Source organism: Parus major, chromosome Z, assembly GCF_001522545.3.
Source record: "Parus major isolate Abel chromosome Z, Parus_major1.1, whole genome shotgun sequence".
Lineage (NCBI taxonomy): Eukaryota > Metazoa > Chordata > Aves > Passeriformes > Paridae > Parus > Parus major.
In genome coordinates, this window is record NC_031799.1 from 36,555,459 (window position 1) to 36,579,850 (window position 24,392).

At 38.8% G+C, this 24,392-nt stretch overlaps 1 protein-coding gene across 3 annotated transcripts in view; it reads left to right on the plus strand.

The window, feature by feature from the left end:
- Nucleotides 1–24,392, plus strand: part of NTRK2 (neurotrophic receptor tyrosine kinase 2) — a 198,518-nt gene that overhangs the window by 112,552 nt on the left and 61,574 nt on the right. For 2 of the 3 annotated variants that reach the window (XM_015652980.3, XM_015652987.3), the window contains one exon: nt 787–975. In XM_015652980.3, the coding sequence (XP_015508466.1) occupies nt 787–975 (189 nt within the window). Of the gene's footprint in view, nt 1–786; nt 976–18,818; nt 22,655–24,392 lie in introns of those variants that run through there. The other variant, XM_015652981.3, reaches the window with a different exon arrangement.

Below are 24,392 nucleotides of genomic sequence, written 5' to 3' on the forward strand. Positions count from 1 at the left end.
TTTTTCAATCAATTTACAAGGTTTTATCTCTGTAGCACTTTCATTAAAAATGCAAAGCTTAGAGTAAAAACAAAACAAAAATTGTCACTGAATTGCTGCTCACATTGGACCTTTCTCTGGAAGGTGACTAGATTCAGATATGGACTGGGGAGCCAGTAGAATGTGCCCCTGGACAGGATGAGCCTCTCTGCAGCAACTCCAGGTTTTAACTCCTCTGCTCTTCTCAGCATCTTCTCTGCACCTCTGTGACTATGCAAATTGTCCCCTGGATTTTGACAATGAACCATATTTCAGAGATTACCAGCTTCCCACATCAGGACAAGCACATTTGCTCTGTGTCTTGTCTTGTTATAATGCCAGGATTTCCCTGGATTTCCTGGATTTGTGCTGTTACTGCTGTGTGCTTCAGGTAGGGCATAAGGTAAAAAAGTTAATGTCTGTATTCCATAGCTTATTTTTGAGAATGACAAAACGACTTCAACAAGTTTTGAGATCTTGCACAGTGACAGACTGTGCTGGTTGCTGACATTTACTCTAGATGATGTACCAGTTCAAAAACTTGTTTCGATTCCACTTCCTAATGGGAAAAAACCCACTGTTCTCCATCTGCACCCAGAGATACAAAATTTTTCAGGTAAGGTCAACAGGACACACAAAGAGAATTGTCGACTGGAGGAATGGAGAACAACTGGTCAGAATTTTTTTTTTAAAAAAATAAAAAATTACTCATCTGAGAGAAGAGTACCATACACTGGGTTACAAGAAAATCTTTTTTTCTAACTCTAGGTCCTTCTTCAGTCATCAGCAATGACGACGATTCAGCCAGTCCCCTCCACCACATTTCAAATGGCAGTAACACTCCATCTTCTTCTGAGGGGGGTCCTGATGCAGTCATCATTGGGATGACGAAGATTCCTGTCATCGAAAATCCACAGTATTTTGGAATTACCAACAGTCAACTCAAGCCAGACACCTGTAAGTACAAGCTGTATGTGTTTCAGTCATTCATTTTACCCGTGCAAGTGTTGTGGCTCCTTAACAGAACTACCATAACAACATACTCTAAATTCCTGGGAGTGGAATAGTGAGGTTAAAATGTGTGCTATTTACTAACAGTATATGGGATGAACTGCTTTACGTCTGTCTAAGCCAAATTCAGCCCTTGTGACAAGGCAATGAAACGAGCAGTGTTATGCTCAAAGCCTGATCCATATTTCAACAAAGTCATTGGTAGCCTTTCCATTGATTTCAGTGGTCTTTGGCCAGTCCTGTGCACTGAATGTATTATTGGGAGAAAACAAATCTTGGATCAGAAAAAAAAGAGTATTGTTACATATGCACTATTTATAAATTGATCATATCAACATCACCAGATCATATCATCAAATCATATTAACATAATCTAATCTGAGTTTTCAAATTTCAAATTTCAAATCTGGGTATTTGTAAAGTTGTAAAAATGATAAGGGTTAAAACTTCAATTCTTGTAATTTCTTTGTACAATTCATCCTCCACAGACAGAAATTGTTTTGAATGTTTAAAAGTAGAGCAGAAGAGAAGGTTACATGATGGACAGTACATGTCACATACAAATTCTTGCACATTCAGTTAGTAGCAAGTGGAATGTGAAAAAATATGAAGAACTAAACATATTGAACTATGAAGAGTTAAAAAAGAGTATCACCTACTTCAAATGCTACTTTTCAAACCTAGTAATTGTTTCAGAAGTGAGCATGTGAAATGCTGGGCTTCGAACCAGTGATTAGCATTAATGTACGTAACTGAAAAAATACCAAAAAGAAATTGTGGTAAATAGTAACTGCACTCCTTACTATTTTTCATCAGGACACTGAGTTCTCTAAGTGTTTCAGAGAAAGCTGTTCTGAAGTGTCACTGGGAAGTCTCAACTCTTTCTCCGGGAAGTCACTCTAGAGATTCCCTGGAGTCAATCTAGAGATTAGAGAGCACTGGTCTTGCAACTAAGGGACACTACATCCTGTCTGTATTCTACCCTGAAAGATACCACTTTCTAGCACAAACTGTAGTGTAGGGGCTTACTGTCAAGTTTGGAAGCCTTTGCTTCCAACTTTGCAAAGCTTAAATACTGTAACAGAAATTATTTTTGACCTGTGCATGACCGCATGCATGCATGACACGAATGCATAACTTCTAACACTGCAAACAAAGACTGATGCTGAACTACCCACTTATCTTGTGAATATTAATGCTTATTTAGATCCAGACTGTTGCACTAAGCACAGTCCAGAAGGATGGTCCTGAAAAAAAAGGTCTTTTTCTGCTTTTTTATTGTATATCCCTGATGTTCATTATTACTACAGCTTTTTTGTGTGAAGCTATTCTCTGGCTTGAAATGCTGTATTACCTCTTCTACCAGCAGATAATCACAATCTGAATATTCTGACCCAGAATATGCAGTGTGATCACAGGAAATCTCTGAATTGGTGATACTTGATCAGCATGAGAAAAATGTTATACAGATGCCTTTTGATTAGAGCATTAATTCTTGTGAAAAACAGAAGCTGCTAAAGAATCATAAATGAGCAACATCCCCAGTAGTGCTTCCTATTGTTATATAAAAGTCTATGCTTTTAAAGATGAGGCTACTGTACCTCTGTTCCCAGCTGCACTAGACAACTTTTTAATTCTTTAAATAAGCATCAGTAACTGCAGAGTTTTTAACTTCAGCATTAATGTTGAAACAACATACATGCTGTTCTGGGGAAAAACAAAAACTGCACTAAATTACAGAATTCTCTCACATTTAGAAAACTGCACATTAAATACAGACATATTAAATCACGGCTGACTTGTGTTAAGTAGGTCCTGATCCTAAAAATACGTGAGTCTGTATTTGGTTTTGCGTGCTGCAATGAAACCCACATGGTGTCTCGGAAATTAATCACAGTACATGAAGTTGAGCTGGTGTATAAATACTTGCAGGATACGCTTCAGGACTTTGCTGTGGTGCTCTGGGGAGGTTTGAGGGGCTGATGCTCTGCATTCTGACACATTGCCACTGTGGTCCCAGACTTTGTGTTTTGGAGGGAGGGGTGGGGTAGTGTTGGTGGTAGTTGTTTTGCTTTAGCAGAGAGAATCGGTAAATTATGGCAGTGTATAAACCAAGGCAGATTTCTTCTACCACTCTGAGCATCTATCAATAAAAAGGTGTAATTGAAATTGTCTTGGACAAAAATGGGCTTCCCAGATATACTTTTGCATATGCACTCTTTCCTTCTCTCTCAGTTGTTTATTGTTATGGAGCTGTGCTTGTCCTTTCTTAACCCACCAACCTCCTCCCAGTGTGTATATCTGGTATTTATAAACCTCTAAGTAGCTTTTGTAACTTGTTCCTGTATGGAATAATGCCAACTTCAGATGTCATCTGGTTTTGGTATCCAGCAAGATAGTTAACAGTTATGTTTATTTCCTATCTGATCTGAGTTCCATTGTTTACCACCATTAAGCCAAACAACCACTGACAGTCATGCTGGAAAAGGTCCTTCTGTATTTAGCATTTGCTGGTCTGTGTAAGGAGGTGAGACATCAAGCTAGGTGCAACTGTCCACAGATTGTATTGCAGTTTTCACAGAAATGAAGGAATATTTTTGCTGTTAGTAGCAAGTGGAGTTTCTTTTTTATTACCTAATTAGGCCGTATTTTGACTTATCTACAGAAAACCATTTCTGAATACAGTGTATCAAGCTTCATTGCAAAGAATTAGAAGTGCATGTATTTAAAAAAAAAATTAAAAGCTGATTAAAATCAGTGTCATTTGAAATTCCATCACTCTATCTTGTAATTCGGTCCTTTCACTACTGAATAACTAAATCCAAAGAGTGATGACTTCAAAAGAGTCTGTCTCAGGCTAAAAGTTACAGCACTTTTCTCCTCTTAAGGTATAGCCTTCAGGGTGGAAAAAGCAAACTAGTGAAGACCAAAGACCCATCAGCTTCAGTGGTCAGGTTCCAGTCATCACTTTAGAGGACTACATTTCTGTCATTTCAGCACAACATTTGTCTCTACCTTAATCTTCTACATAACAGTAGAAGATTACATCTTCCAATTGGGATTGGCTGATATTTACCGCTTAACTACCAGTATTTCTCATCAGCTCGTTCAGCATATGTCTGTCTCACATGCTATGCCAGAGCTCCTGGCTTTTCCTTTACATGCCATGTTCTGTTGGTTGCTGCTGCCTGGTTCATCTGCCACTCCAACATCTTGATTATTTTCACCTTGGAATGATACAGACTGAGGTGCACAGACCATGTTTCAGACACCTACCAGACTTCTTGGTTCTTTTTTGTACGAATGCAGAAGGTATTTCTCATTTGTCAGTTCTTGTCAGACAGTGAAAATTCTGATTTTAGATGGGTGACAGAGAGCCAGAAGCCTGGGCCTGCTGCAGTGTTCTTTGTGGTTAAGGCATTATAAACCAGCAGTTTTAACACAGTGTTAGTGTCTACCTGAAAACCTCTTGCCTGGGAATTACCAACACGGTTCAGTTGTTGCTGTTGAAAATTGAAGCACAATTTTGTAGGGAAGTAACATCACCAAGTCCATAAACCTTGCATGGATGGCAAATCTTGCAAGATTTTTGTTCCCCTGAAATCAGATGCACAATGTAATATCTTGGGGGCATTGAGCCTAACCTTTACTACATGATTAGCTTCACTGATCTTATGAGCTGTCACAGACCCTAAGCTATTTCAGATTTTCATTAATAATATGGTATTTCAAAAATTAGTCCTCTACATGTCTGCACGTAAACTGTAGTTCCTGAAGTTATCAGCCAAGCCTACCAGACCTGTTGAAAGAGGATGGAAGAAACAAATCCATTTGCTCAAAGAACAACTGTGGGCTTTCTTCGTCACTTAACTTGCAGCCCAGCACTTGCAGTGTATCATGACTGCTAGATTTCCGTGATTAATGGTGGAAAATGCAGTCTGTAAACATCATGGCTGTGTTGGTAGAAAAGTGAAAAGCCATACCTCAGGAGAGGCCACAAAACGTCACTGGAAGTGCCCAGGCTGAGATTCTTAGGGCAGAACTTGGATAAGCAATTTCTTGCAGGTGGTTTTGGGATTTTGGGAATCAAATTGTTCTCTGAGCCTTCCACTCCTGCCCCACAAAGTCTCTGTGGTTGTTTGGGTGCTACTAAAAGGAAGGTTACAGCTTTTCCCTTTAATGAAGAGGTTTCAGGCCCCCTACAGTGGAGAAATAGCTGTACTGACATCAGTTTGCACTTCCCAGCTAAATCTGTACTTGCAACTCACTCAATTTTGTCAATTTCATTGATTTCACTGTTGGAAAAGAGCGTGCTGTACTGGGCAGGCTTATTGATTTGTCAGTGGATGGTTTAGTGGCAAGATGTTTTCAGTGGCTGGCCTTATAAATAGCCATTGCATTTCAGATAATGTGGTCTTGATTGTGATTTTCATATGGAAAATTTGGGTATGTTCTTGAGATAGTCTTCATATTTTATCTGTATTTCTGCATTTTCAGGTTCTGTTCTTTCAAGTGTAGGAGCCTGAATATACAGTTTAGATAATAGTTACTTTACTTCCACTTGGCTCCCATTACAGAAAGTCTGAAGCTGATTACAAGTTGGCAGAAATAATTTTTCTAAATTAATATTTATTTATTTTGCTGATCTGAAAAATTTAATTTAGCCCATAGTTTCTGTTCCAGAGTAAATTGCTAATTGCATGTGCAGTGCTAATTTTAAAGGCAGAAATTCTGAGAGCACCCCTCTTTTATCCCCTTCTGAACACTGAACTTTTCAGTTTATACTTAGGGATTTTTATTTGCATTTTAGTGTTTGTTACATCATTTAGTTAAGGGTGACCTCAATATTTTTCTGACTTTCCTTATTCTTTAACTATGTATTTCTTTTTAACATGTGCATAGCCAGATTTTGCATGCTCCTATTAGTCAGTAAAGTTGCAGCAGTACTCTGCTTCAGACCACCACCTTCTTTAATGGCTTTTGAGGGAGAAAAGAAATAGGACAGTTATTCTTATAATTTCATCATGACTCCCACAGTACAGGACTTCTGTGTTTAAAGCCATAGGTCTTGGATTCTGGTGATGATGTCAGATTTTATTTTAGAATGAAAAAAATCCAAAGAAAAGGTTCAGAATATGAGGCAGATCCTAGAAGCCTAAGGAAACAGAAAAAAATCTGGATTTTTTTTTTTCTTTTGTTTATTATATTCCTTTTTGTTTTATTCATTACGTTATTTTTATATTCAGCTTTGATTATTTGGGAGCATTTGAACAGGGCAGAAACACATCAGTGTCCAGAGCTGGCCCTTCTCTGCCACTGTGGGGACACAGTGTCCCTGTCATGGCCACCACAGAGAACAGAGAGATGCAGCCAGACACTAGGGCCACTGAGTTGCAGTTCCTCTAGCAGGCTGTTTGCAGAAGGGTGCAGCTCGTTGTAGTTCAACACCTTGTTGTTTTTCACAGCTCTGACCACTCACACCTTACAAGGCAGTCTGGCTTCTCTTAATTTTGGAGCATGTTGACAACCTTCTTCCCAACCCTTGGATCAATATCAGTGAGTCATTCAATATGAGAAAAGAAGTAGTTGTCTGTATTTCCAGGGTAGGTGCAGCAAAAGGAGAAGCTGTGAACACCTGGTCTGTATTTTTCAAGCATCCTTGTCCCAGAAGTTCCACAGCAGAGCCTGGCCACAGAGTGCGTTTCTTTGCTGGGTGCGCAAGCTCTCGCTGCCAGGCAGGGACATGAGACTCCAGTGAGCAGAAGCTGCTGGCAAAACCAGAATTCACCAGGAGAACCTCTGTGCTGCAGGGATCTGACAAGCCTCTCACCCAGAGCAGCATATATTTCTGTTTCTGGGTGCTGCTCATCTTGCACAGGTAGTGAGTGTCCTTTGGAAAGTAACAATGTGCAAAATGCAGACTGCCTGCAGCGGGTGGTCTCCATTTGACTTTATTCCAGACTCTGTCACCCTACTGCCTCCTACAGTCCTGAGGAATGGGGGTAATTTTTGCCTAACATTATAAGCTAAAATATTAATTAAATTGAGTTGGTCCCTGTGCACAGAAGGATTGCCTAAGACAAACTCTGTGAGCATTTCCATCTCTTTGGACAGGCTTTTGTAATTGAGTGACTACAAAATAGGGCTGTGTAGTGTTTTCTTAACCAGCTGAGCCCTGGGGCCGAGGACTTTCCATCAACTCCCAAAGTCTGCAGCACTGAAAATTATTCATAAGCAGTTCATTTTCCTATAAAAGACACTATGACCTCACAGCCAGAATGGTCCTCACAGAGGACCAAAACTGATGAATCTTAGTGAAATCCAAACTAACGATTGGGAAGAAAAAAACCTCTCTTTCCTAACTGAACTTGTCATTCCTGGCATTCATTGGTAGTTGTGATTGTGAGGTCTAACAGGGCACTTACTTTGGACTCTTCAGGTGATGAAAACTGAAAAAACATTATATGCTGAAAGCCAAACATGGATGAGGTTGAGATTACAAGGAGGGATATAAAAATTATATTTACTTCTTGTCCTGATCCTACTGTTTGTTTTACTATGGAGATATTTTATTGGCTGAATAAGGATATAAAGATATAGGAAGTTATATTTTATCATTTTGACTAAATACTTTTGTAGTTTGACTGCATATTTTAATCCCTGATTGCAGTCACCATTTAAAATATGTGTCTTTACACTTGTTCAAGTCACAGGTATGTCAGAATTGGCAGCTGTATATATCAGTGGTGTATTTCCATTAGTTGCATTTGACTTTTTTTTTTAACTGGGCAAGAGATTTTTCTCTCAGACCATAGCATTCTGACCAAGAATGTGGTCACTTATTTCTTTTGCCCAGTGAATGAAATGCAATTGGAAATAAATGCATTTTAGAGAAATTAGATATTTTTACTCCTGCTGCTCATCTGAGACTCAATTAACCTGCATTTTTTTGTTATCCAATCAAATGCAAGAAATGCTTCCAAAGGCAGAAGGCTTCAACTTGAAAAGCATGGGGCTTTACCTCATTAAGATTTCAGAATTTAAAAGAAAAACTTATTAATGTCCTCATTTAGTGTTGAGGTGAACTCACAGAATCACTTCTTTCCCCTGGATGTATAACTTTTGTTGCAGTCTTGATTTGTCCTTGAAGTCCATTTACATCTAATCAAAAAAGGAAGATATCCTGCTCTGCAAAATATTTGCATTTCATCACACAGAATGTTGTTCTGTGACCCAGATTATTCAGTAAAATATTTTCACTGAAGTCCAAATGCTGGAAATGCAACTGCAAGAAAAAACAGCTTTAACTCTGATCTCTGTTTTGTGGATAGCACAAGTGTTCTACCACCTGGAAATAACAGTACATGAAACATACTTCAGGGTAAATAACAGATGTTATAAGGACATCTGAGCAAAGAAGATCCAAAGTATGCATTTCAAGTATATATTATGAATCAAGACAGTGTGAAAAATGCACTCTCAAGGAAGTGTCCAGTGTTAAAATGAAGGTGAAGCCTTAATTAAAGGCTTTAAATTGTTTAAATTCATCAGGTAAACTTCAGGTAACACTGTTCTTCCTCAGCAGACCACCGAAGTACACTGTCTACATCCAGCCCAGCTATGGGCTTCAGTCAAAGAGCACACTTTATGAAAGATAAGTGTAATTAAACACATGCTCAAACATTTTCTGCAATTCAGTTATTAGTCAGGGTGAAAAAATACTGTGTAGTGCTTTTATAGTGTAGTCTGCGAGGCATTGCTGCATTTCAGTTTGTCATTTGATAATACATCTGTATCAGAAATACATATAGTGCTTTGTCACCAGAATACCTATCTTAATCTGTAACACATAAATGACAAATAGTAATTTATATTCTAATGGTAAAGTTATGCTTTTCAGACTCTGCAAACTAGGTTCAATGGATGTTAATTTTATATACAGAAACCTGTATGGGTAATACTTTAACTGAATGGGAAAAAAAAAAAAAGGTAATCCATTCTGAAAACATCCCTATCATGGGACTATGCATGGGAGTAGGATTTGGCCTTGGATTTATTTCTCTGTGTTAGTGAAAGTCTGGCTAAATGAGAAAAACACATGCCAGGGATATAAGAATAAATTGAGAAATTCTAAATCTGAGAAATACTAAAGTATGAGCAAGTTAGAAATAAATAATTTCATAGCCAGAATTACTTCCTAAGCCCTACTTCTAATTTTCTTGTATTCATCACCAAGCAAGTTGCATCTTTATTCAGAGGAATGTTTATGTAAAAATGCAGTTAGCCTTGAGCGTGAACTCAAGTAAAGATGAATTTTGGGAGAAAATGATCAGGAATACAGATGCCCACAGTAAGCATTGGTTAAGACAGTATTTATTGCAGGTACAAAGTGATGAGCCATGTTGTTTTTCAGCTGTGTGTAACATGTTCATTGCCCTCACCAGCAGCTGTCTCTGAGCAATTAAGGCTGTCAGTGCTTTGAGACTGACATTTGAGAGAAGTTTAGCAGTTTGTGTCCTGTAGGACCATTGTGGCTGACTTTGCAAGTCTGCAGAACTGCCACAGGCAGGGAGGCTCTGGGAGGCCTGTTACGCCATCAGAACTCAATATATTCATGCCCCTCATGTTTTTGTGTGTGATTGGGGGTGTACTGACTTGTGTGGCAGCTTGCACCCAGCAGGAATTCACCTGCTCAGTGTCCTCCCTCCTTTTCCTGTATCATTTGTGCTCTGGTTACTAAATTATACCAAGGAGCTGCTTTCCCTACTGCATCCCACTGGAGAAGAATATGAAGGCTGGGATGCAGAAAGCTTGAGCTTTCAGCTGCTCTTCAGTGGTTAATGTCCCAAAGATTTTTTGTTCTGCAGCCTGTGCAGCTTGATTATCACCTGTTGTCAGGAACCTTTCCCAGCAAAAATGCCACTGAGGTTCATAAGATTTAAGCATGCTAGTTTTGGTTTTGACAGGTTTTTGCTGGGGAGTTCCTCAATGTCTCATACTTATCTGCATCTGTTTTACAAGGATAGGGTAGACCAGCACAAGTTGAATCTAACAAACTTTTAAAATTCCATCAGAGATAAAAGTAACACAGTTGGTAGTATTATTAAATACTCTGTAATGTTCTTCAAATATTTTTTGTCAGTGTTAGCTTGTTAATTAAACTTCTAAATAGTCTTTTCATATTCTACAAGATCAGTTGGGGAATTATTTTTTTCTCACTGGAAGATGTTTAATTAATATGCCTATTTTAATTTCGATGTATATATTCTATATAGTAGGTAATATAGTAAAATACCCGAGTTCAGTATGTTTCAGTCATATAAAAGCTAGGATGATGTGAGCAGACAATTCCAGGAACATACTTCTGTCACTAATCAACTGAAATGTATTTCATGATAACTTTTTAAAGCTCTCCCTTTCTCACTTGCCCTTAAGCTACTTCTCTTTTGATTTGTTGGACAGAAGTGAGAACACCTTTCGTTACCCTCTGTTTTCTTGGTTAAGGATGCTGAAGGTACCTGTGCTGAGTGGGACAGTGTCTGAGGAGCACAAGGAGAGACAGACAGTCCTTGAGCTCAGTAGTGCTTGGCAGTGAGGGTTGTAGTGGCTTTCTCAGCCTGTGATTGACAGAACACTCCACAAAGGATAGGCTATTGATCTTCAAAGGCCAGAATGTGGATTGAACTATGAGGCATACAGACCTGGTAGGAGGTGAACACTGGATTGGTCCTACCTCTAGTCTATCCATGCCCATAATAATTGAAGACTCTTATTTGCAAGTTGAGAGGGACTTACTGTGATAGCAGCACAGAACTCCCAAAGGGGAAAGTAAGTGTCCAATAAGTAAAGTCAAAATGCTGCAACAAGATCTGAAATTCTTAAAAGTTCTCCAGATGAAAAGTTGTGCCATACCAGTGCCTAGTAACTTGCCTGTTAGCTTTGGGGGCCAATTAAACAATTAAATGGAAAACATACTGCATGGGAGTATTGTTTACATTTCTAAAAAAATACATGGTGAATGCAGACCAATTATTTCCTGTTTCTCTATATTGCAACATATCTCTGTATATCTAATATACAGCAATACTCTAATACTAATACTCTCTCTAGAGATTGTTTTTTTCAATTTCTGCAGTTGGGGAATTTAAATTCTGTTCTCAGATATCAGCTAGTGTTCTGAAACAGCATTCAGGTGATAAATAAAACTAACCAACTGGTTTTCTAGGAAGCCCTAAACAGCTTCAAAGTGCAAAGTCTGGTCAGTAGAATTCAGAGGCTTAGTCAGCTTAGTACTTTGGGAAATTCCAGTAAATTATTGGTTCACCTTTAGCTACCTAAATGCCTTCAAAAACTGCTTGTTGGAAACTGCTGAAAGTCAGTAGTTGCACAGGCTGCAGGAAAAGGCTGCAGGAGGATGCCAGGAGGAGCAGCTCTGAGTTGTACTGGATGGCTGGGATCAGAGTTAAGATGGGAAGCATAGCTGTTTTCAGAGATTCCTTCCTTCTTTGCTCCTCCCACCTTGGTTTATTTCCCACAGAACTGGAATGGAAAATGGGGTGCCTGTCTCTATCATGTTTGTTTTATTTATTCCCAGACTGGATAGAAACTAAATCTAACTTCAAACAATCTCCAGTCTATACAATTTTGAAGCAAAGAAAGATTTGACAGAAAGATTTTCAATTGCCATTATGAAAACTTCCTTGAGCCACAGTTTCAGTTAGAAACTTTCTGAAATTAAGCCATTTCCACACAGCAATTGTTATTTCTGAGTGTTGCTGAGGATTTCTTTAGATTTATTGGGATTTCTTTCAAGGATATACCTTTTTTTTTCTTTTTTTCTCTTTTTCTCTTTTCTTTTTTCTTTTTTTTTTTCCCCCTCCCTGGTGCCCACAGCTTGGAATGCCTGTGGCTGCCTTAAGAAAGAAACCCCAAGAAATAGCTGAAAACAATACCCAGCAAGTGGAACATGTCCCACACAAAGTAGGAACATAAAAAGGGAAAAACAAATGGAAAAGAAACAAGAACTTCAGCTTCAGCTTTTTTTTGGCAAAGAAAACACAATAAATACATGTCTGATGTGTTCCAACCACTTTGCAGGAGGACATGATTTATCTTGTTCCTGTTTTATTCTCATCATAAGAAAAACAACCATTTTGCAGTATTTGCAGACTCCACTCAAGGGGCTGTTGAGACTGAAATAGCAATGGGATTGCCTCCAGATAGAAACACATTGACCTGCCCTATGTAGAAAAGCTTGAATAGCTCCTTCTTGAGTGATAAGGAGCAAGCGAAAAGCTTATAGGCTAATTCTCCAGCCTCTGATGTAGAAGTACCCTGTTACACAGAGTTGTGTTTTAATGGGTTTGTGATGCTTGGTTCCATGAAGTTTACATGTGCAATGGCAGGTGTGCAAAAGTGCTGTATAATCAGGTGAGAATTAAATGCTTTGTGTTATCATTGTCCAGCAATGCCATTCCTGCTTACATTGATGGTAGGTTCTCAATTTATTTTGCATACTCTATCTGCTCAATTCAGGAATGGACAAATTGCTACAGTGGATCCCGGTAGTAACTCTTCTAGTACCTGAAAATGGCAGTACCTATTAGGAACTCTTCTTCAAATAAGTATCCAATAAACTTTAAGGTGTGTATTTATTTCAAGTCCTCTAACACCTAAAGACTGGCTTATGCTCAGTGACACATTGTGCTTTTGTGAATACTAACCCTGTCTAATAAACAAGCAGATGTTCCCAGAATTGTATGCAGCACCTTCCCTGTCATTAACAGCAACATATTTACAGCCTCCTATTCCTGAAATGCTCAGGACCAGGACACCAGAGGAGAAGAGAAATTCAGAAGCAGTTGAAAGGCCAGAGGGTGACAGATCACCCACAGCCATTGCAGCAGAGAGCTGATGTTCATCTGTCCTGCCAGGTAATGACGTGAAACAGTGTTAGCAAGATCAGGTATGATTAGAGCCCAGCATTCAGTGCAATCACAGGAGTGAGCATTTGGTTCTGCCTTGAGGGCTCTGAACCCCTACAGCATTCACAAAGTGCCTGGAGAAGACCACCTCATCTATAGCAGGACAAGTAGAGGCGAGTTTGTGGTCCCTCAAGTTCAACAGCCTAGGGCTGACTGCAGGTGTAAGCTGCCTGTCACTGAGTCACATCAGTTCTGTGGCCACTGCTGGGCAGGGTGAATTAGTGGGCTGGACTCCCTCAAGTGCCATAGCCAGCCCCAGCAGGTATCAGACATGAAGCTCAAAAGCTCTGTGCTCACTCAGCCTTACAGGAAAGGCCTTTCAGCCTTGTGCCCACCCCTGAGAGGAGACACTGGGTGCATTTTTTCAGTGAGGTGTAGTTGCAAACACAGTAAATCACAGTTCTTACCCTGAAGATGTGGTATAGGAGCACATACTCAAGACTCAAATTCACAGAGAACTTCTTGGAGAACATACTTCCTTTTTGTCTTAGCTTTTTTATCTGAATAGGAAGATGACTATCTTCCAACTTGCTAAAAACTTTTGCATTATGCATTCCAATGTAGCACATTTCCTTGTTGGAAATGCTTTCCCACATTTTCCATGAGGTTGTATTGCACTTTAAAGTTACATATTTTTGGCAGCATTAACTAAAATTAATTAATGGCAACATTTTAGAGAACCCTGAAATTGTACCACACTGAGGAATAAACACAGTGCAAAATAAAGTGTATCTTTCAGAAATCATAGAATCATTAAGATTGGAAAAAAACATCCAAGATCATAAAGTTCAACTTCTGACTGAATGAGGAAGATGAGAAGATTCAACTTTTCTTTGCAGTGTTATCTTTCCTCTAGAGGCCCAATCCAGAACTGATTTCCCATTTTAACGAACATGAGTCTTTCCTGCTTATTGGTCTCTGTGTGTTTTGAAATTGGCCTCAGCATCTGAAGCAGGGCTGTGGTAAACGGCAACATTAAACAAACTGGTAAGAGATTTAGTTTGGACTGGTAGGTTTCTTTCTTTGACAGCAAGATAGAGTGTTTTCAAGACAGAACAAATCACACAGGTGTTCATTGCTCCTGCAGAAGACAGCTTTGCCAGCTCAACTTTATGCTTGTGTTTATTGACAGAGTATGTATACAGAAATATATAGAGCACTTTCTATGGGAAAAACACAGAAAAGCATTGCATGTTTTTTGTAACAATGGACAGAAAATGTACAGAGAAGTGCTTGAGTATTGGGGTTTTTTGGGGTTTTTTTGAGTTTTTTTGGGATTTTTTGGTGTGGGTTTTTTTGGTGGTTTTTTTTTGGGTTTGTTTTGTTTTGATTTGGGTTTTTTTTTTTTTTTTTTTTTTTTTTTTTTTTTTTTTTTTTTGTTTTGTTTTGTTTTTGTTGGTCTACTCTTGGGACAGAGTTCCTGCCTCCTTGTGCCATATTTTTCATCATATAAAAAGGATTGTGCCCACTCACAGTGAGCTCTTGTCCTCATGAGACCAGTCATACATCCCATCTAGATGTCTGCAAAAGCTTTTAAGAAACATTGTTTTGCTTTCTGTGGTGTTTCTCTATGGGTATACTATATACAATCATGCATGTTAAAATCCACACTGTTCATTAGCTAAAGCATCTCAAGAGATGAGTTTTCATTTTTAAGAAAGAACAATTATTTAAATGGAAATGCGGTCTCAGAAAGATATCAATCCTGGGTTTCAATCTTTCCTAGATCTCGACACACTTGCAATAAGGAAAGGAAATCCTGGTTCACAAGCTAGGATATAAACCCTCCATGGTCACAAGCTGCCCATTACTACTACTTCTACTACTACTACTACTACTATTCTGCTTTCTGGTTGAAATTCTGAGAGGCTGTGTTAGTGCTGAGCTGGACTTGGAGTTTTGCATGGCATATTAGCTCTGTGGGTAATCAGTCTAAGGCAGTCCAAGGCAGCCATAGATCAAAGCCTATTTGAACATATTCAAACCAAACCCAGCTACTACTGTTCTTTGTGTTTAGAATTAGCTTTTAGGTTGTTGCTTTCATGTAAATTAATGAGCCATTCAATACTGTGCAAGCTAAGCATTTCTGCATTCTGAAACACTTGAGTTACTGAGATTCTTTGTGTGTGTTAAGTTATGCAAGCTGTAGGATGACTGTGAGTAAAGTCATGCTTTTGAACAGTTAATCTGATCTACAGAAGGTGGATAGTTTGATTCACAGAGCCCAATAGTTTCTTCTCCCTTCCTCTTCAACCCAATGAAAGGTGGTGGAACAAAGTGCCAGGTAAAAATAATGTGAAGACTTATGAAATGAACCCTATACATGAATGCAAATATATGAAGTATATTCTTACATTTTTACCAAGATTACGGAACAAAGAAAAGTCAATACAAACTCTAACATTTTACCATAATAGGCAGCTGCTCCATATGAGCAGAGCATGATGTATGTCCTTAGGCTTTGCTACAGGGACTAATGCCCATGTTGCAAACATGGAGAAAATAGTCTTATCTTTAGGTGTTGTTTAAGACAGCAAGAACATTAAGGTGTCATAAATGGAAACTGTGAGAAAAAATTACTGAGAAGTTAATTAGACTGGACAAAACTGAACCAATGTCAGCAAAGATGCAGCATATATAAATCATGCTCAGACAATGGGGAAAGGAAACACAAAATGCTGTGACTTGCCCCCAAGCAATAACCACAGAGGGCTCCAGTAAGAAGTGGCACTCTGGGAGACAGTGAAGTATACAGAGCTTCCACTCCCAAACAAAGAGAAGGAAGGAGGAAATAGGGGAGGGAAAAGGAAATAAAAGATAAGCAAGACAAAAGGTAGGCCTGTTGTCAGTTTACTCTGATGAAGCCAATGTTTTGCAGCTGTACTTCTCCAAACTTAACACAATTACAATCACTATCTACCATGTTCTCCATGGTTTCAGGATTAGGATTAAGAGAGCAAAAGGATTTAGGCAAGTAGTTTTTGCTTTTGATACGTTACCTGACTTGTTAAACATGCAGTGTTTGATTAAGGATTTTGTAATTGTCTTTCACCAGGCCAGTGTGTTCATTAAGTTTTCCAATTGGTTGGCGTGTCAGGGCCTTGTAACTGTGGCTTTAAGAGTTGATTTTGTTTTATAGCTTTTAATATATTTATTTATTGCTCCTCTAGATGTTCAGTAGGAAGTCTTCTTGAATCCCTGATGGCACTGCATTATGGTCATAATTATAAAATGTTTCAGATCTTTGGGGAGTGTGAAAGGATCAACAGAGTACAAGATGAGCAACAAAAACCTCTTCTAGGTCACTCTTTATTTCTCCATCAGTCTGTGGCCACCTCCAGGCTCCAGCTTCTACTGCTGGAGATACAAGGAGGAAGATTATTAGGATGCTGGGAGAGGGGAAATGTAACAGCAGTGCTTGCAATTAGCAAAGGGTCTGGGTATTTAAGAGGTATCCTAATTCACACTGGCCACTGAAAAGTTGAGAAACTATTCTTCAGATTCTCTTTTATTAGGAATATAGATATAACAACACTATCCTTACAGAAGATGAGATGGCCCTTCATAATCCAAATGCTGAGCTCAAACACAAAAATACTGTTGCATACAAAACTTTTGCTGTTCCAAATGATATGTACATAGACAAATATTTGCAGTAATATGGGAATTAAAATGCAGAATCCCTCTTTCATTTTTATCATTTTGTTCGTTCTGGGAGAGATTTTCAGAACAATTGCTTTTAAGTCACAGAATTGAGATCAGACTGTAAAGTTTGTCACCTGGGAGTCCAAACTGCTAGAATGAGGAAAATAATCAGTGGAGCAATGTGCTGGTTTGCAGGGATCCTGCACAGGCTTCTGTGTGAGACTAGCAACCAGTTCTACGTCTGGTGGCAGCCTTGAAAGAGTGGTTCCTCCATCATAATGCCAAGTGAGAGGAAGGTCCTGCAGCCTTTACCAACCACCTTGTACAGCCAGAATAATACAGCCTTTACTGAATTAATCCATGTTCAGTACAAGCCCTCCCCCTCCAGAGTTCCAGGGTAGTAGCTGAGATTTTAAATGCACAGAAGTGAAGCTGTTCAAAAATAGAATTTTCCTCCCATGGGAGATTTCAGCATTTCAAGATTATTTGCTGCTTTAAAATATAAGCATGAAAGCATAGGGCACTTGGTTCAATTCTGTCTCAAGTTTCAACTTGAACTGTTGAAACAGAAAAAAAACTTCAATAAAATTTAAACAAGTTGGTACTTTAAAATTATATATTTTTTAATATTTCAATTTGTGAAAATATTTCAAAAATATGGGTAAGAGTGTTTTTGTGTGTGCTTGTCTGGGGGAGGGGAATGATATTCCCACTTTGCAATGTTAAATTTGATTCTTTGTTTTAGAAAGCAAAAAGGTAACTAAAAATCTGCTGCCAAATATTTAAAACCTTATTTTACATCATTAATATTTTTCAGTGAAATTTTTGACTAGCTTTATGCTGCAATTAATGCTATGGGAATCAAAATTTTGAATGTCCTGACTCATATTTAACTAATATTAGTATATTTTCTTTCATTCCTACACATGTCTCCATTAATTTTCTTGTTGAACTTAGCTGGTAAGGGACTATAAAAGACAAAAATTTGTATGTTACTGCGAGTGATATCCAACAAGTCCAAACCTTCTTAGATTAAAGGGTGAAACTCCACTGAAGTCAATGGAGCTTTAAATATTGGCACCACCAGAAAATTTGTCCTGTGGAATGCACTTGCATTGTCATATTTTGAATGCTCTTCATTCTCATGACAGACATTACTAAAGAAGTCTCTTTTCAAACACTTATGCATTTATTATTTTCAAAACCCATCTGGTCAGAGAGGTCAAAAGCTCTTCTCACCACCATAGGGAGTCCATGGAAATTTCGGCATTCTGAAGTACCACAGGTATCCAACAGCATTAAAATATTAATGATTTTTTTTTTTTTTTTAGTTCTTCTTTTTAACCATGCTTTGTTTTTGTCATGAATCAAAAGTGGTGGAATCTAATTATTTTTTGATTGGAAGGGCAAACACTCCAGCAGGAAAAATGTCACATTAAAATCAGATTACTTCCAACTAGTCCATAACAAAAATTCTCCTAGTGATAAGTCCTGATCCTTGATTGCTTTGTATCACTAGTGTAATGCTACAATAGCATTTTTATACTGTATTTCTGGCAATTTCCAGTATTATCTATAGAGAAAATAGAATGCAGATCTCCTCCAGAACACAAAAGCCCAGTGTTTTTCCTGTTTGGCTGTAAAGCTGGAGTTTTCCCTCCTTGCCTATGTTGATATTTTTCCTTAAAAACAGAGAATAATGAAATCAGTTTGTATTATTTCCATCCATTACTTTAGAGCCCCATGGTCCAACCAAGACCTCACTGTGCAAAGCACTGGGGACTCTGCAGGTGCACATAACCCTTGCCTGAAGAGCTTTTGGGCTATGGCCCCTCTGCTGTAACCTGGAGCTACTTAGTTGTCCTGTGGACAGGTTACAGACCTGGGGCTTCACACACAGGGTGAAGAACGGGGAAAGGATGCTTGGTTGTCCTGCCTGTATGAGCAGGGAGTCCCAGTGATTAAATCCTTTGCCCCAGATTACACAGGAAATCTGTGTCTGACCCCGAGATGGGAAGCCAGATCTCCTGTGTGGCACCTTCATCCCCTGACCTATCCGTCCTTGCTCCCCACTGTCATGTTGGCCTCCAGCGCAGAAACTTCTGACCAGGGAATTTTCCATTGAGTTCTGCTGCTGATGAGTTTCTTTCTCACCAATAGGTGGAAACTGACAGCCCGGTTTCTCAGGTGACACAAGGAACGGTTCTGCCATCCCAAATGAGGCAGGAAAAACATCACGCAGAACAAGGAATTTTCCATAAGAAACTGTACCATAGCAACTGAAAAAGACGTTGAAGCACATTACACTTTCTCATCTTGTTGCAACCTGTGCTTTGATGCAACAGGACATCAGAAAAGTGAAGACTTGGGTTTTTTGTTTTTCTTTTCCTCACTTATTTCTTTGGCCAGGAGAGTGATTGCTTTAACTGGTGCTGCTTGATCATATTGAATTTATTGCAAAATTATGTAACCTTTCCACATCCGTCTCCAAAGTCTGTGCCAGAGCTTATGTTCTGGCATGCATTGTCATGCTATAGCTGGGGAGGGAGAGGGAACTACATCTGCAAACTTCCATAAGAGATCACAAGCTTCTGAAATTGTAGGACAGCTAACAAAATAGGATGTAAAATTATTTCCAACAGGCAGGTAGCTGTGCAATATGTGGCATTAAAATAAAGTTGAGTCATTAAGAAGTAGTGATATAGAAGCTAGCAAAAGCTTTTGTCTTTTTTTCTAAACATATCCCAAATACGATTGTCTAGTGTAACAGAAAAAAAAAATCACTGTGCAGAAATAAGTAGCTTGTGTTGGTTTGGGTATGGATAAATTCTTTCTGTACTAGGCATAGTATTTATGTAAAATGTTACATAAAATCTTTAAGGGAATTCTTTGCAGGACAGATGTTTATCTTTCTGTCTATAAAGCATCTATAAAACACAGTTAAGAATGAAGAAACATGAATTAACAGGACCTAAAATGCTTAAGTGAGAAAAATGGGGATATCTATCTAGCACTACTAATCACCTGAGGTCTGGAGATCCCCTTTCTTTTGAACTGGAGTAATTTAGTCATCTTCCTTTTCTTTCTATTTTTTAGAGTTCATTTGTACCCTGCCCGTATTTTATCTCTCTTCTGTGTTCCTTGTCAATAAACTCCACAATGTGGATCATCCTCCTCTCCTGTATATCTGCAGATATTAATTACTGAATGGAGAGCTGCAGCATGTAGCACATTTTCTATGTGTGCACTGTCTTCTCATTCAGACTCACAACCTGCCCAGTTTCAGAGGTATTTCTGTAGTAAGACATCCCTCGTTTCTCTGTGTTTGTTTCAGGTTCCACTCCATGTCAGTGACAAGTTTGTCACTGATTTGGGAAAGTTATGTCAGAATCCTGCAGAACTGGACCTGAACTAAAAATGCTGGAGCAGGATTTGTCACAGCTGTGCTTAACTAGGGCTTCCAGCAAGGTCTATATGTGAAAGCACAGTTCTTTCTGGCGAGTAGCAAGGATAATGCAGATTTTTCAAACTTGCTTGCTCCTAGCTACTGTCCTAGCTTTCAATTTGGTAAATTATGGAGGAAAATACCTTTTAAAATAGTATTGAGAAGGGATTTTTCCTAATGATGTTGTTCCAATGCTTAGCTAGAATAGCCCTCATTAAGATGCAATTTACCATTTTCCCCAGTTTCCACAACAACTGGCATTTCAAAAGCCTACTTGGCACAATATGAAGGCAAATGATACCAGTAGCCCCTGTTCAGAAATTGTTATTTGTTTACATCTATGAAGGTGTGGAAAGAGAGCTACTGCAAGTAGTTTTGAAGTGCTGGTTGTGGTATTTTAGTCCCCAAGGACCTATTTATTTTTATGGAAGATAGTACATAAAATACTGTAAACTAACAGCATAAAGATTGGAATAAGCAAAGAATTAGGGCACAGCTAGCAGCAGACCTCACATTTTCCTTTGTTCATTGCAAGTTTTTGTTTGTTTTTTTTTTTTTTTAATGTGTCTTAAATTAGGGGATGCTGTGGGTTTCTTAATTGCTTCCTTCAGCAGTTTCTCTTTGTGACAGTTAATCTGGAAGAACTCCACTTGTTTTTCCAGCTCACATTTTGTGAGTGAGGATTGCTTTCATGGCATACAAGATAATTCTGAATGCAATGCAAGAGAAATAGTGTTGTTTTAAAATCTTTTTTTCTGAATGTATTCTTGATTATTTTGTTTTATTTTTAAGTGCATTATAATACACTTTAAGGAGGCCAGAATCAGTAAAATTACAAGGAAATATTTATTTCAGCCAAACTCATAACTGAAGAGTTTCCAGTTGAGATTTTAAACTTACAAAAGGGGTGGCAGTGAGGAGTTTGTGACATTGTTTTCAAAAGACACCAAATAAGAATCGTGATGAATAGATAACTTATGCTTTATAGCTTTGTGACACTATTCAAGTAGAAAATAAGCAATGCTTTTTAAATATCCCAACTACTATTATGAAACAGCTAGGTATGCATTGCTGGCCTTATTTTTGAGGTGGGGAAAACAGTCATATAGGGAGGGATTCACTCAGCAGAAGCCTCATAAGAGTTGTTTGCCAAAACGCTTATGACAAATACCTTTTAATCTGTGTGTGTGTGTGTGTGTGTGTGTGTGTGTGTGTGTGTGTATGTGTGTGTGTGTGTATATCTAGTCTTCAGAAGTAAACAATGTTGTCTCTCTGTAGTTTCTCTGTAAGGAAAAATAAAAATCAGTTATTTTTGCAGCTAGAGCCTGTTATATTCTTGGAACATATGGCTGAATTACCATTCTCTTACTGAAGAAAAAATGTTACAAGAAGGGAAGAATAAATAAGCAATGTTGAAAGCAATGTACTAGTCTATTAGTTAGTTTAGAGTTGTACATGGGAAACACTAGAAAAACTACCCAACAAATCTTGACATTGGTTTATAAATACTTATGTTAGCTTCTGACCCTTCCTTCTCATTAAAATTCTAAAGGACAGGCTGGAAACACAGAGCCCTGAAAATTGCCTAGGGGACATTTTGTGGATGTTAGACTACCAAAAGGCAAAGTATCCCTCCAGCCTGACAAAAGACTTCAGACATGTCCCTCCTCAAAGCAGGTCTGTACTTGCCCTCCTGCTGGTGGTGGTCTTGCAGAAGGCAGCAGTTAACAAACACTGCCTGTAAAGTGGTACGTGAGGCTACCCTGGTGACATTTTAACACTTCAGTGTTTTAGCTAAGTGCCAGCCAGGGACATATCAAGGGACGACCCCCATTTCCTTGGCTGCAACTGTCAGTTCGAGCAGTTTGAGACCAGAACTCAGGATTTTCACTGGTAACAGGAAAAATCATGGCAATTTTTACTATTTCCTTTACTGATAAGCAGGTGGGGTACTCTGCCATTACAGTGCAAAAAATGTAGCAGCTGTTTGTATTGGTTACTGCTGCTTAAAATGTTTCCCCGGTAGGTGAGTACGTAGGCAAACCGGTAGGTGTTTTTCTGAGAACTTGAACTTCAGGAGGATGGGGAGAAAACCCCTACATTTTGCCTTAGTTCTGTGCAGGCAAAAGTTGCTGTAAATATCATGGTGTACAGTAGTTGGAACAAAACAGTTTTGTTTTTTAAGAGTGGCAGTCCTATATATGCTGGGTGAGAAAAGAACCTTTCTGGTCTGTGCATTTCTGGTGTCTTGCAGAGACTGCCAGAATTACATCTGCATTAACTTCAGTCTACAACTAGTATTAAAGAAGATTCAACTGAAAGTACTTTCCAAATACAAAAAGTGCAGGGGATAAAAAGGACTATGATTTATGGTGACATCTATTAAGCTTTTACAGCATATCGTATGTGTATACTAGTTATCAACATAAAATGAACTGGTACTAATTGGGCAAAGCTGCCAATTCAGTCTTGTTATGAGTGTAACAATCTTCTTTAGGTCACATTTATTATACTGACATTGTATGTCAGATCCTGAATAAAGTTCGTTCAGCCATTTCTGCTGTTCTTCTTGTGTGCCCTGCTATGTATGTGTGCTGCCATCAGTTCATGTCTCAGCAAAGGCTGGGTCTGTGTGCTTTGGGATATGTATGTCTCAGGTATCTGCCCAGTGGCCACTTCTCCAGCAACAGCATGACTGTGGGAGGGCATCCTTTGATTGAATCAAGCCTGGTATTTTCCTCATTCATGGGAACTGACTGGAACAAAGTGTTCAAAGCTCTTTCTTTCTTTCTCCCTTTCCTCTTATTTTTTTTTTTTCTCCTCTCTCTCTCTCTTTCTGTCTTTCAGTTCCACGCCTCAAAAGGCTGTAACTGGGTTCATTATTGTGTGATAAATCGGCAGTAAATGTCTATGCATTTTGCTTCATTTGGGCAGCTCCTGTTCCTTAGTGACAGCTGGTTGGCTCAGCACACTATAATTATCAAGTCAAAACCAAGATGCTTTTAGGTAGTGAAAGCATTTTGGCAGAGACTGACTTTGTCCTCAACCTCATAATGGGCCACAGCTTTAAAAGATCCATTTGGTGGTGGTTGTTTTGTCACTGTTGGCACTGGGGCTCTGACAGTTTGTTATCACACTGGACCCTGTGAGAAGTTGTTGTTATCCCAAAGGAGTGTATGTCTTTGTTTTTCATTAGCTCCTGACATACTGTATAGTTAACTTTCGATCAATGTATCTGTGTTCATTCTTTTTCTCTAAAATAAAATTTTATGGATATGTGGGAGGGGATTTATATGTGTTAGTGAGAGTTTACAAAGGCCTTACTTAAACAGAGTCTGAAGGAACCCTTGCTGAGACCAAACAGACCTGTGGATTTGTTGTCTGCAGTGGAACCAAGACACTCTTGGATGCTATTTTAAACACACCTCCATCTGACAGACTGACTAGGAGCTGACTGCATGACTGGTGCCTGGCTGTCCCTAGCCATGGGAGCATCCTGGACAAGGCATTGCCTGTGATGCACTAAAGGACAAGCCTGGGCTGCAGGCTGTGCAGATCAGTTGCAAGGACCTGAACATAATGGAGACTTTTTCTCCCTCACTAAATTTGTTTTAGTAAAGGTGTGGAATTCCTCCTTATTTATCTGAAATGTAGGGAAACGTAATTTCAGCTGTCAGATAATGCAATCCGGAGCTCAAGTGAGTGAAAGGAGATTTCTTATAGTCTTTTCTATGTCTGTTAGCTAGGTGTATCAGATTTCATGTTACATGAAAATAACATGCTGAACCAAGAGAGAAAATAAAACCTGTGACTTTTTTCTTGCAAGAAAAATGACCTGGGAAAGTCCTCCTGTTCCCATTGAAAAATCAATTTTCTTTTCTCACTTTATCATGGAGCAGGCTGGGTTTTCTGGTAGAAGTAGAATAGGCACTCATCTCATTGCTGTTAAAAAAAGCCTTTAGTGTTCTCAAATCTGGCTGAGCTATAGTTTAGTGTAGTTTACAGATAATGTCCAAGTAGGAGTACCACTGTTTCCTTATGCAAAGCTCGATGCAAGGAGCATGGTATTGTCTAGTTTGCATCCTTGCCTAGGATTTGGGAAGATTGTCAGACCCTGAAGAGTGATAAGTCACCCAAACTGTAGAAACTTCATGGCCTTTGCACATGAAATAATTTGTTTCATGTAAACATACACGTTATTATATTAGTCCTTCCAAGGATGAAGGAGAGAAGAATCAGGTGAGCAGAGGAGGTGATGTGTGGTCTGCAATTAGCAATAAGATCTTTTC